Source organism: Pholcus phalangioides, unplaced genomic scaffold (assembly GCF_987345545.1).
Source record: "Pholcus phalangioides strain wild (caught in Gottingen) unplaced genomic scaffold, Ppha-v1.0 ptg000042l_1, whole genome shotgun sequence".
Classification (NCBI taxonomy): Eukaryota; Metazoa; Arthropoda; class Arachnida; order Araneae; family Pholcidae; genus Pholcus; species Pholcus phalangioides.
The window spans coordinates 6,802,754-6,819,658 of record NW_028301628.1 but is presented as its reverse complement, the minus strand read 5'-3'; the positions used below and the strand labels follow the sequence as shown (position 1 = coordinate 6,819,658).

The window sequence follows — 16,905 nt, the reverse complement described above, 5'->3', positions numbered from 1 at the left end:
GAGATCAGCGCTCTGTATAACGTTCAACGGTCATGATCAAACTTGTGATAGCGCCTTTTTGCTATGAGATGCGTTATACAACTTTCTGTAATTGCTTATTATAGCACCTTTGACGTTTTTTTCACTTGATTCTCTAATTTAATCTATCTATAATTTTAATTATGATGCACTATATGTAATCCTTGACGTATCAATAGATCCTGCTTTCGTCGGTGATGCCCGGATCCCGAAGTACTTATGTTGCTTCTTGCGACAGAGCCTGGGTGTCTCCAGTATATTTCGGTCTTCACACTGAGACCGACACATCAATGAATTTAAACAATTATTATATAAGCTTATTCACAACTTCAGTGATTCTTGGCCTTTCTGCCATAAGTCACTAACATTTAAGACATTCATGACCAGTCTCATCACGATAAAAATATTACAATCATATTTGTGATTAAAGAAAACTCTGTGAAAATTCAACATTTTAAAGGAAGAGTCAAAAAACAAAATTATTTAAAAATAAATATTTTTGTGAACGCGTAAAAACATTAAACAATGAGAAAAATTCAAACAAGCATGATACAGTCTAGTTTTTTTCTAAGAAGTAGTTACAATTATATTCACTGGATGACGTTGCACACAAGCAACAGGAGTACAACCAGAAGGAGCAAGCATTTAAATTAACAACACACTGTCGGTTTGGAGATGCAGGTGTAAAGCCATTTGTCGACAAAACTTTAACTAATAGCCCAAGGGTGCGATCGTAAAAATAAGAACTCGATACCTGTGTATGTTCAGCTCAAGTTGAGCCCTTTTTTTTTGTGAGAGGTTTGTTGCATAAGGTGTTTTGAACAATAGCTGTCACAATTTTTAAGCCCTCATTCATGCTTTCATGTGATGTAGTACTCGATTCTTATCATATAATATTTTTAATGAAATTTTCAAACTGAGACAAGTTCTCAAAGAAAACCATAAAATAAATAATCACAACTACTAATATTTTCAAATTCACAAATTCAAAATTCGCATGAAAGGATGTTTACTCATTTCCGTGAATTACAGCCGCAATGTGATCACAAATGATCATTTTATAATTCATAGAAGCAAATGTGTTTCACAGGATCCATATTGACAAGAAAATTTATCAACCGCTCGAGCAGAAGACAAATTGACTCGGTGTTGATGTGACTCAATTAAATTCGCCGTGGGATAGAAAATACATGAGTGGAAACGTATTTGCCGGTTCTGATATTTGCACGAAAACCCTCCTTCGGGCAGTGTATCATTTTTCCCTGCTAACAGATCCACCTTGTCTATTTCACTTCTTTGTTAGCTTTTATGAAAGTCGGAAATCGTTTTGTGTGTGTGATTTGACTTGTACGACTTCTCTTCTAAAACCTCAATGGGCGATTATTCGAAAATTGATGTTTATTCGACAAAAATTCTTGCGGGCTCTTAAATGAAAATTGCTTCTCTCTCTCTCTCTCTCTCCTATAGCCGTAATGTTGTCTCTCGATAGCGGGATTAAAAATAACTTGAAGAAAAGAGTAGTTCAAGGAAGGGGCACAACTAACGATATATTCAATACATTTCACCAAACACACAGATACAAGTTTTGAAACATGAACTTTATTCACACGCGCTACTGTAATATCTAATCTGATTAAATTCGTTACAGTTATATTTACTAGATGTCGTCACACTGGCAAATGAATAACAATAGGAGAGAGTAAATTTTGAAATTTGCATAGAAATTTGGTTCAGCGCTACAAATGTAGTGCTATCTTGTCGGACATTTTGTCAAATATATACAAAGACATTTACTTTTTACTTTACTATTTTTCACTTTTGATGCGTACACCACCCAGTTGAAAAGCGTGCTCTATCGACATTCGTCAATTTCAGTCATTTTCCCGGTTAAGGGTCTGGGTGTATGGGAAAAATATTCATATTGCATGCACGTAAAATGCATACAGGGCGTCCATAATTAAAATACCCTATAATATATATATACTATTTTGAAAGAAGGTTACAAGCGAAACCAGTCATCAGAAAAGGGTGAAATCTTGTGTCGGACTTCATGAAGTGATGAGAATTTGTTTCGGGGGAAAATATTAGTTGCACGTGACGCCACCAGAAAACGTTTCATTTTGATTACCTGTAGTAGACGTAAATTTATGTGATGTCACGCAGCAGCTGTTATAAAACTTAGAAACATTCGCGGAGATCTTGTTTCTCAATGTGTGTACGCTTCACAATGACGATCCCTCCTTCTTGGTCAAATTGTTTTACCACAACAGAAATCGCGTAGTGACTGCTACGGAAATATCGAACTTGGAAGAGGATTGGAAAAGATCCAATGAATGTTAAAAAAACTTCTCAGTATAACGAAATTTGAAACCACAGGATCGTTGGCTGTTCGTACTCGAAGAGGAAGAAAACCCGTTTCTATAGATGCAGTACAGGAGGTTCTTCACTTCAGGTGGAAGAGGACAGAGATTAAAACCCGCGTGGTAGCACTAGTGACAGGCGTGTAGCACAGGCTTTGGATAGGTCACGTTCAACTGCCATAAGATCATGCGGAATATCGGAGGATATTCCGCATGATCTTATACGATACGGACTTCTTCGATACGGAAGTTTCAGGAACTGGCTGATGCAAAGATAAATCCAAGAAAGAAAATTCAACTGGTCTTGCGGGGAATCGAACCCACGTCTTCTCATTTGCCGGGTGAGTGCCCTAGACCACTAAACTACGAAGCCAACGAATCCTATTCCCTCTTCTCCCCTCATGCGCGCTGGGCAGCTGGACCTAACTCGGGCCAAAGTTCACATTGCTGGCATTGCCACCAGATGGCGACTCAACCGATACGTCTGTCATGCATGAGAGTAATGAGTAATTAATACGACTTAATTCATTTTAAGACTTTAAGTTGACGCAATATTTTTTGATTCATTTCCATAATATTTCGCGACACCACTTGGCCGATATCGTGGCACCCTAGGATGCCGGGGCACATCGGTTGGGAATCACTGCTCTAGAAGCTAAAATCACAAAACAGAAACTATATTACTTTGGTCATATAATGCGTACAGAAGGCTCACTAGCAAAAATGATAATGCGTGGAAGGAAAAAGAGGGAGAGGCAACCAGAGCACCAGATTTATAGAGGAGAAGCTGCAGAGTACAGGAATGAAGCTAGCATAACTGAAATATGCTGTGAATGCCAGACGAACTTGTGTGTGGAGAGCCATCATCTATAGAATCATCAAGAGTCAGAATTGACTCGATGGTTCCTAACAATAATAACGGCGAATTTCAATATATTGACAACATATATGAAAACCATAATTGGTGTTATCGGGGGTTCCAATAACCCCCTCCCTCATCAATACTCTGCCGATACATCAGTACGCTTAGACAAATAATGATTTGTTTATGATGATCTACAAATAAAGCTTTAAACGTTTTTAACATTTACAACAAAAAGTCAGAAGACAAAAAAAAAAATCTGTAAAATAATATTTTTTATGAACGAAACATCAAATCAGGAGATAAAAATATCATATGACGTTCAGATCGTTTTATTTGAGAAACATAGTTACAATTATATTCGCTAGGTAACGCTGCATCATCGACAAAATGACAATTTGGGAGATAGTAAATAAAATCTACATACTGTTGGTTTAACAATGTAGATGTAGCTATCTTATCTACAAAATCCTAACTAGCAGCCTGAAGATATTGCGGAAACGATCGTAGGAATAAGAACGTGATTTACCAGTGAATGTTTAGCTCAAGTTGAGCTTTTTTTTTGGGGATGGTATTGTGAGATGTTTGTTTTATAGGCGTTTTTTGAACAATAGCTGTCACAATTTCAAAGGCCTCTTTCATATGATACTTGATTCTCTATAATATAATATAGTATTTATAAATGGAATTTTCAAATTGAGACACACAATTTCTCGAGACCAACCTTAAAATAATCATAAATGTTAATATTTTAAAATCATTTAAAACTTCGAAACTCGAATAAATGGGCGTTTACTCAATTTCTACGAATTCGAGCAGCAATGATCACAAATGATCATTTTATAGTTCGCAGAAGCGGTTGTGTTTTCACAAGTTCCACACTGACGAGAAAATTTGTCAGCCGTTCGAGCAAAAGACAAATTGACTCGGTTGTTTTCTTAACTATCTTGACGAGTGGAATAAGAGACCTCCATTTCGAAGAAGTCTCCTCGAAGTGAGAGAGAGAGAGTGTAAAGAGAAGAGCACTCTCTCACAGTATATCGGTACACCTATAAGAACTAGCTGTTACGCGACCAACCCTGTAACTCAATTACATTCACCGTGAGATAGAAAATGCATGGTTCGAGACGCATTCGCCGGTTCTGATATTTGCTCGAAAACTTTCCCCTTCGGGCTATGTATCATTTTTTTCCCTTCGACAACAGAACAACCTCAGACCCAATTTGTCTATTTCACTACTTTTGAGTCTTTGGGAAGGTAAAAATCGTTTAGTGTGAGTGATTTGACTCTACGACTTGAAAATGTCGACGCCGATTCTTCGAAAATCGTTGTTCATTCGAGAAAAGTTGATACAGATTCTTAAATGAAAATATGTGTCATAGCAATAATGTTAACCGTCGATAGCGAGCAAAATACTGTATGTCCCATAAATTTGTAAATAGTTTAAAAATTCCTAAAAAATTAAGGAATCGGTGTATTTCAATGCGGTGTGGGCTGAAAAGTTGTTCTCAGAAAGGAGGATTCATTTTTTAGTACGAGGAGAAAAAACTAGTTCAACTTCTTGCTGATACAGGACGTCGGGCGAAAGCCAATTACTGGAAATATGCAATTCAGGGTCCTATGAAATTCAGGGTGTACGATTAACAGGCTATTTATGATTTTTTTTTTCACGATTCGCCGGTTGAAGCTTTACGAATGTTTCGGGCACAGAAGAGGTTGAAGAATAGATTCATTCAGTCATTCAGATTTGCTTTCGTCCATCGTGCTCCATCGGGAAAAAAATTTAAATTAAATATTTTTCTGAATTAAAAAACACTAATCTATGGAATACCCTCACTTCAACATGCCAGCTTATTCTTTCTTGCCCACAAGTCTTTTCCACACTTCTTTCAAAATCCCTGGCTGTGGTCTCCGGCCTTTATGTGCCACTGGGCGCACGTGCAATTTTTCACCCTAGTCAATTGGTTCAGCTGTCCATTTGAGTCAAATGTATTGTACGTTGCATCGAGCTGGCTGTCTTAATGGGGAGAACGACGAGAGTGATTCGAAACTAACGAGCAAGGGGAGCCACCACTGTAAATATTTGCTAACTTTTCCGACACAACTCTGCCTCTTTTGAGGTAACGGAAGTAATGTGCTTTGCATCAGTCCGGGGTTGTGAACGGTTCTATCTATCTATCTATGGGACACCCTATCCATATTTGAACTTTTCTCATAACATTCGAGTTAAAATTCGTCGGGATATCGATGATTAAAATAATCGATTTTTTTCAGGTCTAAAAAAGATATGGTCTAGAAATTGGCAGAAATCAAAAAAAAAATTAACCATCGTTTCCCTCAATAAATTAAATATCATCGAGTAAATTTCTTTCGGTATAATAGAGAGAGGCAGACGTAAGTGTTTCATCATTGGCAACTTCTCAACGGTGGAACCGCATGAGAATTTTAATTTCGAAACCTCTCCCAATTATTACTTTGAGAGTAAAATAATTTATCGCACTTTAATTTCCTTTTCATTGCTGACATTTTCTCTATCGTCTATTTTAGTATCAATAATGTGCTTTTTTTATTCCTCTTGGAAAGAAAATCTCGTAACACCGTATATATTTCAACATCGTATGAACATTTTATTGTTTTTCACGCAACTCTCTTCAATCGAAATTCTCAACTTAATTTGTTTTTTCTTTGTCAGTGGGAAGACCTGTACGTCGAAGTGCTGTACACGATACGCCATAAGCTAGGCGCCAGCAGCAGCGGTTACGCAGCTTATACGCAAGATCTGTACGACTACGCACAAGATGCATTCAAAATAACGATAGAAGTACACGACAGGTTGATGACGGTGGCTGAAGAAGAGAAGGTACACAGTGTTTTTAACTTGATCGGATTGTGAAAATTTGAAAAAAAAAACAAAAAAACAAACCGAGTTTTGTGACAGGAATCTTCAACCTGTTGCTCGTAAGCATGGTGCTCATTCACGCATCCACTGGTGCTCGATCAGCACCTCCTAGAGATAGAAGGCCTCCTTCAACACCTTCTAAAGCACTTGCTCTAGAAGGTGTTCACACACTGCACTCGGTTCTGTCAGGGCAATGACGTCACGCATGACAGCTGGTAACGATTCCGGCGTGCCATGAAACAGTCCTTATTATACAGAATGTGAAGTTGACAACTTAAACACATTTTATCTTTTGAACTGTTCGTTATAGAAGCATACTTAAAAAAATTATCCAAATAGCATGTCTATCTCAGATACGTTATTCATTTCCCTAGAGGTCGTATATGTATCGAGATACAAAATTTAACTTTTATACATTCCCTTGTTGTCTAACTTTCGATTAGAAAGATGTTGCTCTGTCTCTTCTGATCCCAGTAAAAAAAAAATTCCCACGTTTCTAACTGCAATATTTCCTGAATATTCAAATTCGAAAAAAAACGGAGGAAATTTTTAGGAAAAAAAGCGGTAAATGCGGTGAAACGGTTTTTGTGCCGCATTTATCGCTGTTTTTTCCTGTTTCCTGTACTTACATTATACTTTAATATCATATACATTAAGCAAACGGAAACCTAAAATTGTATCTGCTAAATCTAATCAACTATAAAAATGTAATATTTGGATAGATAAACGAAAATGTGTAAGTCATTTTTTAGTTATAAATATATTTTACATTTTAGACATGTTTTTTTCTAATAAATCAAAAAGATCAGAAAAAAAATCAAATTTTTTTGCAAGAATGAATTTTTTATGGAAGTCGTTGTTTTTTGAGGTTTATGATAGAAACTCGAAAAACAAAAAAAAAACATGAAATTCCAACTGGTGGAGAAAATTCATTCGAAATCATATTGCATATAAGGGTAATTTAACTTCAGATCACAGAATTTCTTTAGCATCGATGCTCATTTATATCAGTCATAGCGAATGAACTTCCATCAGTAATTCGGTTCCGGCATTTACAATATATTTTTGTTATTTGTATGGCTAAAAAGACAGTAAAAAAGAGTAAGTAAAAGACATTTTTGCTGCGAAGAAGATAATATGAAATTTATTTTCTCTGGTAAATGGCACGAGGGAAACGTCCGTAATGGATACGTGTTCATTTCCCTCCGAGGGAACATGCTATTTATTATAACATGAGGATGAATATTTTAGTTTTGAATGGGAAACGAGATCCTCTCAATGGAATAGAAACGAACGCTGCAAATGAAAATTATTCCGTGTAACTCCCTCTTTTGTGCTGAAAATATTGAGCAAAATACATCTTTATGTTTCCTATATATTTACCAACTGTATAGGTTCTGTTCTTAATTGAAGATAAATGAACCCACTCGTATTATTTCGAGATAGCATGCGACATTCTGAAAGTCTAATTGGCCAATCGATAAAAATGGATGTTCCCCAAATGTTCATAATTATTTTTAACACACACTCTCACTCTTTCTTTCCTTTTATACTTATATTCCTATGTTTTGAAGATATTTCCGTACAGCTTCAAATTTGTAATAACATTATTTGAGAATTAAAATCAAATGATATTAAGGTGACTAACACATTCGAATGATGAATTTCGCCAAAAATTTTGAAATCAATTTCATGTGTTTCTCTAAAAGTGAAGTTATTCTATAATCCAAAACTGTTTTATCTTTTCATCCCTACAATATCTAGAAACAAAGTTATTGAGAATTTTGTGAAATGAATTTAATGCTCTTATAGTCTGAAAATGAAATCTTTGGTTGCGTTCTCTGAAAATTTGTTTTGTTTTTTTCACATCACGAAAAACTCGATTTCTCAAGTATTTTTCAAAATATCTCTAGATATCAGTTCTGACTGTGCAATGAACTAAAAACTATGCGCTATATTTGAAACCTTTTTATTTACACGATTTTAGAATGAAAATATGAAGCACTTTTACGAAAAATGCGTATTTTTTTACATGAACCGGGGTGGCAAACGAGGTGATTTTGTGCGCCCCGCGACAAGATGGAAAAACTATTATATTTTTTATATTAGTTTCGATTGACGAAACTGTGGTTAATGTAGGAAAAAAAAATATTTCTGATTTGAAAAAACCAATTTGTATTTTAAGCACACAAACACAAAACCTCTTTAAACGCACAGGCGCATGATTGATTTATTTCACAAACCTACTGTGAGAGTTATGGGAGTAACAGTAGCAGATTTTCACACGCAGTCATCGGAGGTTAGTGATGTCAATCTCAACGAGTAAATTGTCCCCAAAAATATTCCTTTCCAGTACGTTTTCCATAAAAATTCACAACTAATGTGCTGTCGGCTATTGGTATAAATAGTCATTCAAGTATTTAGCTAGAAAAAAGAAACTTAGATCATTGCACGAAATTCAGAAAAACAAATTTCAAAATATAAAATTATTTTTTGCTTGATAAACTTCAAACGTTTTATGAGAAGTAACAACATTCTTAATTCTAGTTAGATTATTAACATTCGTAATTCTGTGAAAGAAAAGAAAATGATAAAAACGTTTTCTCGAAAACTAAGAAATTGCAGGAAAGCTTACAAAAGTTAATGGATTCGTTATGCCCTGAGAAAATGCATATACCTCACACAGTCAATCAGTAAAAATATGTGGTGAAAACAGAACTAAAAAAAATGCGTCAAGCACGTAAAAATTACTTGGCCGAGCTGCGAGCAACTTAAAAACCTCAACCAGGAAAATCACAGGAAAATTAAAATTTCAGCACGTTTGAAAAATCTGAGAAAAAACACCACATTTCTATCGCGAAGTGCTTAGGAAAAGTTTCACAACCACGAAGAAAGTGAAGTCCAAAATCCAGTCATCAGTGGAAATTTTCCTAAGGCAGCACATAAAGGATTCACTGTATTCTCTGGATCTAATGAGCACCAGAGGAACTCGGAAGAAATCAGATGTGTCAACCCCAAAAATGTCTCCATGTTCAGTTTTGCAGACTTGCGGAGTGAATCTCCCGACTTTGACAGAAACTCTTAATAATTCTATCTAGTAAGGATCAACAAGCAGTTCCTTTCTGCGCTGATTTCATTGTCCAGGAGAAAGCATATTAATATTCGTTTCCAAGAAATGACGAGTTCAGTCAATAATTCATTAGTAATTAGTACTTAATTTAATAAATAGTTTTGCTAATTAGTTGATGAATCCCGTCAAAATGTTTGTGGCCCCCGATACCATAGCAAGCAATCACACTGTCCACGGCGTATACGCCTGAGATCTCTTCCCCTTGTGCATGCGGCTTATATAACAGAGTTTTGTCCCTGGTGCGACTGACCATTATGTCAGCCCTTGAACAGAGGACACCCTGGCATAAACAGTCATGTCTCTAAAATTTTTATTCTATTCTAAAACTTTTAGTTCAATGCACAGAAAAATGTCATAGCAATAATCTGTGTGAAGAACAAGGTACAAGCAGTAGTTTTGGTGTGCAATAATATATCTAGCAGCGGGGTACTGAAAATATGCTAATTTTACTGATTTTACATATAAAATTAGCAATATTTGTTTGCCAAAATATTCACGAAATTTCATGAAAACATTGTTTTATTTTATTTTATACCATATCCAAACTAAAGCCACATTCATGTAATCCATAATGACCATTTTTAAAAGTACCCACAAAGGGAGGCAATCGCATTAAAAAATCTGATATTAAAATAAAATAATTCCTCGCATTCTTGCCACCACGAACTACGCATATTCTCAGCCACCTCGTTGGGCATTTTACCTGTTGTGGCGATGTATTTGTATAAGTACAGCGTACGCGTTCGGCCTGAATTAAATTATTTTCGATAGGTTGTTTGCATTATACTCTTTGCATAATCAGTGGTATATGGTTTTTTATGCAGTTGAAACCTCGCTACAACGACAAATCCCTCTATAACTTTATATTTTCAAATCTTTGTGGAATAGGGTCGATAGTTTTACGTTAAACTCCTTTCGATACAACGATGTCCTTTACTTTTTTTTTACGATTTTTTTATTGTACCAACAACGTCAATTTAAAAAAATGGCAACAGCAGCGATCTGATGACAAGATCATCTGGCCCTGCTGCTTTTTGCGGGCTGAGTTCATCGACAGGATGGTTCAGAAAAGATGGGAAAAGCTTCAAGAGGTGATAGTACACACCAATACAAACAATTGTCATGAAAGAATGCGTGGTGCAACATGAAACGCAAACGCGCTGGCGCGTTTCGAAACAGCAGCTATGCAAACGTTAAAACGTTGTTGTTGGCAACGTTAAAATGTTGCCTTATAACATTTTAACTTCGATATAACCATAATTTTTCTGAAACGGTATTATTTTTTTTTTTGGTCAGCAGAACGTCATATCTAGGTTTCACTGTAATGTATTCCTAACCAGCACAAATGTACCAGAATTTTTTGGAACTTCTGATTGTTTATTGTAAAAAAAAATTACTATAGCTCAGGGCTTTACAAATCTCAAAAATATATTAGGCACCAGCGAAATTTCATAGGTACCAAAAAAAAAAATGTTTCCGACAAAATCGGTCCAAAATAAGTGAAATCGTTGGCTTGTCTGTGATTTAAGGGCATCTTTCCACGCTAGCAGACAGGCTGGCACAATTTCAGATAATTTTGTGCTGTTCTCGGACTTCGATTTTATCATTTCTGAAAAAACTGAGCACCGATGCCAATTCTTTTAGTCTTCTTGGCGAACTGACGAGATTTGTCAAGCCCTGCTGTAGCTATTGCATTTCTTTCACAAAGTAACAGCGGTACATACTTCATTTCAGCCTCCGATACCTGTCCTAAATGTGACGGTGATGGAAGCTCGTGATCTGGAAGCAAAGGATCCAAACGGTTAGTGGTTATTATAATATTTAAATAGTGCGTGTGTGTGTGAATTACGTAAAACAATTTGATTCTGTACAGTATACAAAAGCATCGATAAAATATGTAAAAAAAAATTTCCTGGCTGTATGAAAATTACCGACAAAAATAAGGATGAATAAACGCCCACTAGCACTAGCTAATAGTAAATTTCAAGACACTCTTAGACAATTGCAAAAATTCATCCCGTCATCGAATATTTTTCTACCACTACCACGTAGTTTTCGCACGATTTTCTAATTTCCAACAGCTAATTTGCGACATCGAATCACTAGAAAGAAGGTATTTCTGTGTAATAATTGCACTTCTCAAAAGGAAAAAAAATGTGGCAGCTGTGTCATGTAGACACGGCTGCCAGTTCAGACGTAAATACTTTTTTTTGTGCCTTGAATCGTGTGTTAGGTATCATGGTAGCGGGCCTTGTGCCCAGATGGGGAGAAATATTGAAACCAGATCGATGGCATTAGGTGCCCCTTTGCCATGTACATCTGACGATATCATTGCATTTGACTTACGTTGGGTACTTCCTGAGATATGAGTGTTTATATTTAAAGAATTTCGTCCCGAAGCATTTCTTTTTGCGAATACTCCAGTACCGTCAGGCGATTTAGAAGACATATTCACGTCAAAAAAATTATATTAAGTTCATTATTGATTCACATTCAGCCCAATTTCAATGTAACTCATATGATATTACTACTGAAATTTAATTTTCTCTTTATCTCAGAGATTGGAGCCAATCTGACAAAGCCAACGCCAGATTCGGATTCAGCGTCCCAAAATGTCTTTAAAATCACTAAAACATTTTTGAGAACAAAATCAGTGTTACTTTACTAAATTCCTGATAGTAAAGTAATAAAACAAATTTTTGGCTGTGACAGCAAAGTGTGTACACGTATTAGGGTGGATTCACATCTGCAGACACTTACCGTGTCGTGTCAGACACGGAAAACATTCTTTAACATAAAACCAATGAACGTCATATCTACCGTATTGAGGCTGCACATACGCAGACAGAAATTGTTATGTTAAAGAATGTATACCGTGTCTAACATAACACGGTGAGTACCTGTAGATGTGAATCCACGCTTAACCTCTCTATTCCCCAGATAGGGGTGGATTTTACCCCACAGTGATAATTCTGATTCTTTTGTTTCTGTATTTAAATTTTTGTTATTATAAAATTAACTTCTATGTGTTTTCTTTTTATTTGATCTTGTTGATGATTAATCTTATTTTTCATCATTTCGAAAATTCTCTTCTGTGTGTGTGTTTATTATTATTACTAGTACCGGAAAATGCAAATCGAAAACTCTCATGCAGAAATAATGAACACGATTGATGCCTTGTTTTCATCGTTTATTGGCAATATTTCAATAAAAATGACCAATATATTTTTTTTACCATTTAGAAATGAGTACAAAAGCAGTAAAATACATTTGTATATAATAAGCGGTATTAATTAATAACCTATAAAAAATTAGCAAAAATTATTCTCCTTTGTTTTATTTTTGACAAACTTCAAAAACTGCTTTAATTGTAATTTTAACTGATATTTTTTATCGTATAAAGAAATATTAATTAATTATCATATGATAGCATTTCATTTTATTGTTAGTAGTTTCATAGTCTAAAACCTGTTGAAATGTATATATGTTACGGTAAATTGGATAAATTGGTTATTATGCATACTTACCAATCGTCTTGGTAAGTTTGATAAGTTTATCACTTTCACCGGTGAATATGCATCATACACAAGCGTCGTTGGTGAATTTGATAAATACCAAATAATCTATCACTTTCACCGGAGAATATGCACGATAACCAAGTGATGGCAAATTTGATAAATACTTGAAATTTATCGCCTTTATCTGTGATCATGCATAATATATATGATATACCGCTGTGTAATTGGTGAATTTGATAAATATGAAAAAAAATCCAAATGTCTAGTATGTGTGATGAATATAGTCGGGCCTCGATACAATGATAACAAGTTTTACGATCGTACCCCGGTATAACGATACAATACATGTATGAAAATGATCATGATCATATAATACGATTTATCATGTTTACCAATGACGCGACGCTTGGGTATTTCACATAATCACCGGTAAAGGTGATAAATATTTTCGTACTTATTAAATTTATCAATGACGCTTACGTGTGTCTGAGTAGTACGCATAATCGCCGGTAGAAGTGATAAATTCAGGGAAATTTAATATAAATTTATCAAACTTACCAAAACATGCTCGGCGGTTAAAAATAATAATCGTTCTAATACCCGGATTTATTACACTTACCCCGTAACATATACATCTAACAAAACGAAAATTTATGAAATCTTTCTTACCTGGAGAACTCGGAGGGAAATGTATAATAAAGTGTTATATTAATGTGTTTAAGACCGAAAGTAATATCATGAATGTAGACTCGTTTACGAATAAAACCCCAAAAGCTAGTACAAGAAATAAAAGAGTTTTCACAACAACCAAACGCGTTAGCTTGTATGAATCATTTCCTTAGCTTGTTCTTATATGAAAGAATAATAAAAAAGAAACCAATTCATAAGAAACGTTTCTTCCCAAGCAAAATTCTTTACACAACTTTTACATTCACCTATACCATGTTGGTCTTCACGAATAACGTAATAACTCTTCAGTACTGCGAACTTTCTAAAAAAGTTTCTTTATTCCTTTCCATCCTTATTTCTTCTATCATAATTCAGAACAAAAGGGATGCGGTATTTGTTCCAATGTTTGCTGGGATTTCTTTTCTTTTTTCGGACAGAGAGAGAGAGTCTCATAGTTCTATTTTTGTATCAGTTTCTATTATTTTCCATGTTTGGTTCCATTCTTATTCTTTTCTTCGTTCCAAGTTACAAAAGAATATGTATTGTTCGTGGTCGCATATGTTCGTGTTCTAACTATAAGAACGACATGAGACTTCTTCCTAATGTTGTAATGGGAAATTTTGTTATAATGGTGAGTGCAATGATAGATAGACTGGAGTAAATTCTAATAAATGAAATTTATGTTCGTTTAATTAGGTTAGTTTTTTTATGTTTGTATAATTACATTAGTTTTTTTTATGTTTGTATAATTACATTAGTTTTTTTTTTTTGTTTAATTGCGTTGGGTTTTTATATTTGTTTGATTAAGTTATTTATTCTGTTGCATGTGTGTACCGGAATTTATAAAATTTTTCAATAGTTTGAAATATTTCTTTCAGATATTCAAGTCTGAATATTATTAGATTGGTTTGAATTTCAAGTGTTAAAAAGTTTAATACTTGAAATTTATTGATTTGAAAAATCATTTATTAACGTCTTTTTTCTATAAGTTTTCCAATTCTGTTATTTTTCGTGACTTCCGCTTTCTTTTTATTTAAAATTTCTACCAAATTTTTCAAGTGCTTTGAACGAAAGTTTTCGATGTTTTTAAAAGTTTCGTACTTAGTTTTTTTAGTGCTTTAAATCGATAGTGCCAACATACTATTTATTCCGTTGCTTGAATTATTTTTCATTAATATCTCCTTATCTTTCCTTGAATAAGTTTTAATGTCTTTTTTCAAATAATTTTGTAATTTTTTTTCTGGATTATACTTTTTTATTCTTCCTAAATTAAACTTATGATTCTTTTAAATTTCTTTGAATCTGATTTTAGTTATTTTGATATTTTTAGAGATATTTCTAGTTTCTAATTTCCGAGCCGAATTTCTTAATTTTTATCTAATGGCATTATCAATTTATTTTTATTTTTGTGTTTAATATTTTTCAAGTTTATCTCACATTCTTTAACACAGTAGTTTTTTTCACACACAATAACATTTATATTTTTTTCCCAAAAATTGTAGCCATGTCTCACTTTTTAATTTTTTTCATCAATTTTCAAATATGATATATATTTTTCAATGTTTTAGTTGCTTCAACTCTCCCCCCCCCACTACCAGAGCACAGAATACAGGTAATTTTAAGCAGATGAGTAGTTTTGCTATGCAACAGCTGAATGCTTATTGTAGATAATTTCAGAAGCCTCTCAAATCGCATTCTCAAACCTATTTTGAATTCACTATCACACTTAGAAGGATTTTAAAAGTTGAAATATCTCGTGGAACTCCCACTCAATCTATAAGCATTAGAGCAGACCTCAGTAGTTTCATTGCAGTGACTGAGCATCTCAGGATTACCGTTTTGATCATCTCTTGGCAACGTTTCCTCAAAATTTCTCATATTTCTCCCGATCATTTTCAATCTCATAGCATCCTAAAAAGCCACTGCATACCATTTGAGAATCGTCATCTTAAATCACCAAAACTCAACAAAAATGAGCTAAATGCATATTTCTCAGTTATTTTGTACATTTTCTTCTTTTTTTGCTATTAAAAACACGTATTTCATGAAAATGTAAATTTCCTATTTTTCACTTCATGTTGCACGCCTTGCTGAAAAAAAAAAAAAATTTTATATTAATTTGAAAATACAAGAAGGTAATTTTTGAAAATCAAAAAATGCATTTTATTTTTATGTCCTTGCTATGTTTCAAAAAAAATTTAAATTTAATTTCTATTGATTTTTTGAAATTCATAATTTCAGAAATTTATCTTGATTTCCAATATTTTTTGTCTTAAACAGAAATATTCTTTATGAATAGATTTTTTTCTAATTTTTTGACACATGATACACGAGGTTCCCCGTAATCAAAATTACTCTTTATTTTAATTTATCAAATTTTATTTACTTGTGTCAATTAAAAATTCGATTAACTGAAAAAAGAAAACACATTGATCAAAAAAACCCCTAATTTCCGTTTATTTTTATTTTTTTGAAAATTTTCAGTATGCTGCTAAATATATACATATTGAAGTGACCAGAAATCGCATAAGTTATGGAAATTGTGTGCAGTTCAGTCATGAATTGGGAAAGTGGTAAAAAATTGGTAAATTATGAAACAAAGTTGGAGATGATAAAAATTCAAGGGAAAAAAGTTAAAACTTACATTCGTATATGCACTGTAAATACGCGCATTTAACTATTTTCTACGAAGAACTTTTATTAAAGTGGCAGCGAACAACACAAGAAATATTTCTTCGTTTTCTTTTAAGAAATAAAATGCCTTTCTTAACAATACAAGTGTTGAGAAAAAAATTATTTTTCATCAGACGTGAAAATTTCTGACGGAAAAAAATAAATTGCTAATTCATGCATTGAATAATACAATATGTTACTGAAAATGTCCATTTCCTCACAACTTGACAAACGAATACAAAGTACGACGAAAAAATTTCAAATTTTCGAATGAATGAGTGTCACAAATTGCATAATATTCCCAGTTTTGTGATGAGATACAATTTTTTTATGAATGCAAAATTCACACTAACTTTCAGTACTGAAATCATATAAAGAATTTTCGAAAAAAATTTCGAAAAGAATTTAAAAAAATTATTTTACTTTTATCATATCAAAAATAAGAAAACAATATGGTTTATATTCAAATCGCATTTATATATTGAACAGTTTTCCCGGCTGTAATAGCATATTCATGCTTGCAGTTTATCTCTCGTTTTGTATTTTGTATAAAAAATTCTTTCTAAAAAATCGAATATTTCCTTAAGAAATATTTCACATTCCCCTGAAGTCTCAAAAGCTATTTCATAAGAGAAAGCTTTTTTTATCCCCTTTTAATGCATATTTGCGCACTTTGTAATCGTCTTTTTCATTCTAAAACTAATTTATTTTCTTCACGTACTAAGACATACATCATCATCAATCTTCTGATCCACGCGCCATTTCTATTTGTCATG

At 33.7% G+C, this 16,905-nt stretch overlaps 1 protein-coding gene across 1 annotated transcript in view; it reads left to right on the top strand.

Annotated features, from left to right (window-relative positions):
* LOC149064380 (BAI1-associated protein 3-like) overlaps window positions 1-16,905 on the top strand; it is a 462,395-nt gene that overhangs the window by 173,786 nt on the left and 271,704 nt on the right. Inside the window, exons 4-5 of the mRNA XM_089254699.1 lie at window positions 5,933-6,100; window positions 11,004-11,070. Coding sequence (XP_089110825.1) covers window positions 5,933-6,100; window positions 11,004-11,070 — 235 coding nt within the window. The remainder of the gene's footprint in view (window positions 1-5,932; window positions 6,101-11,003; window positions 11,071-16,905) is intronic.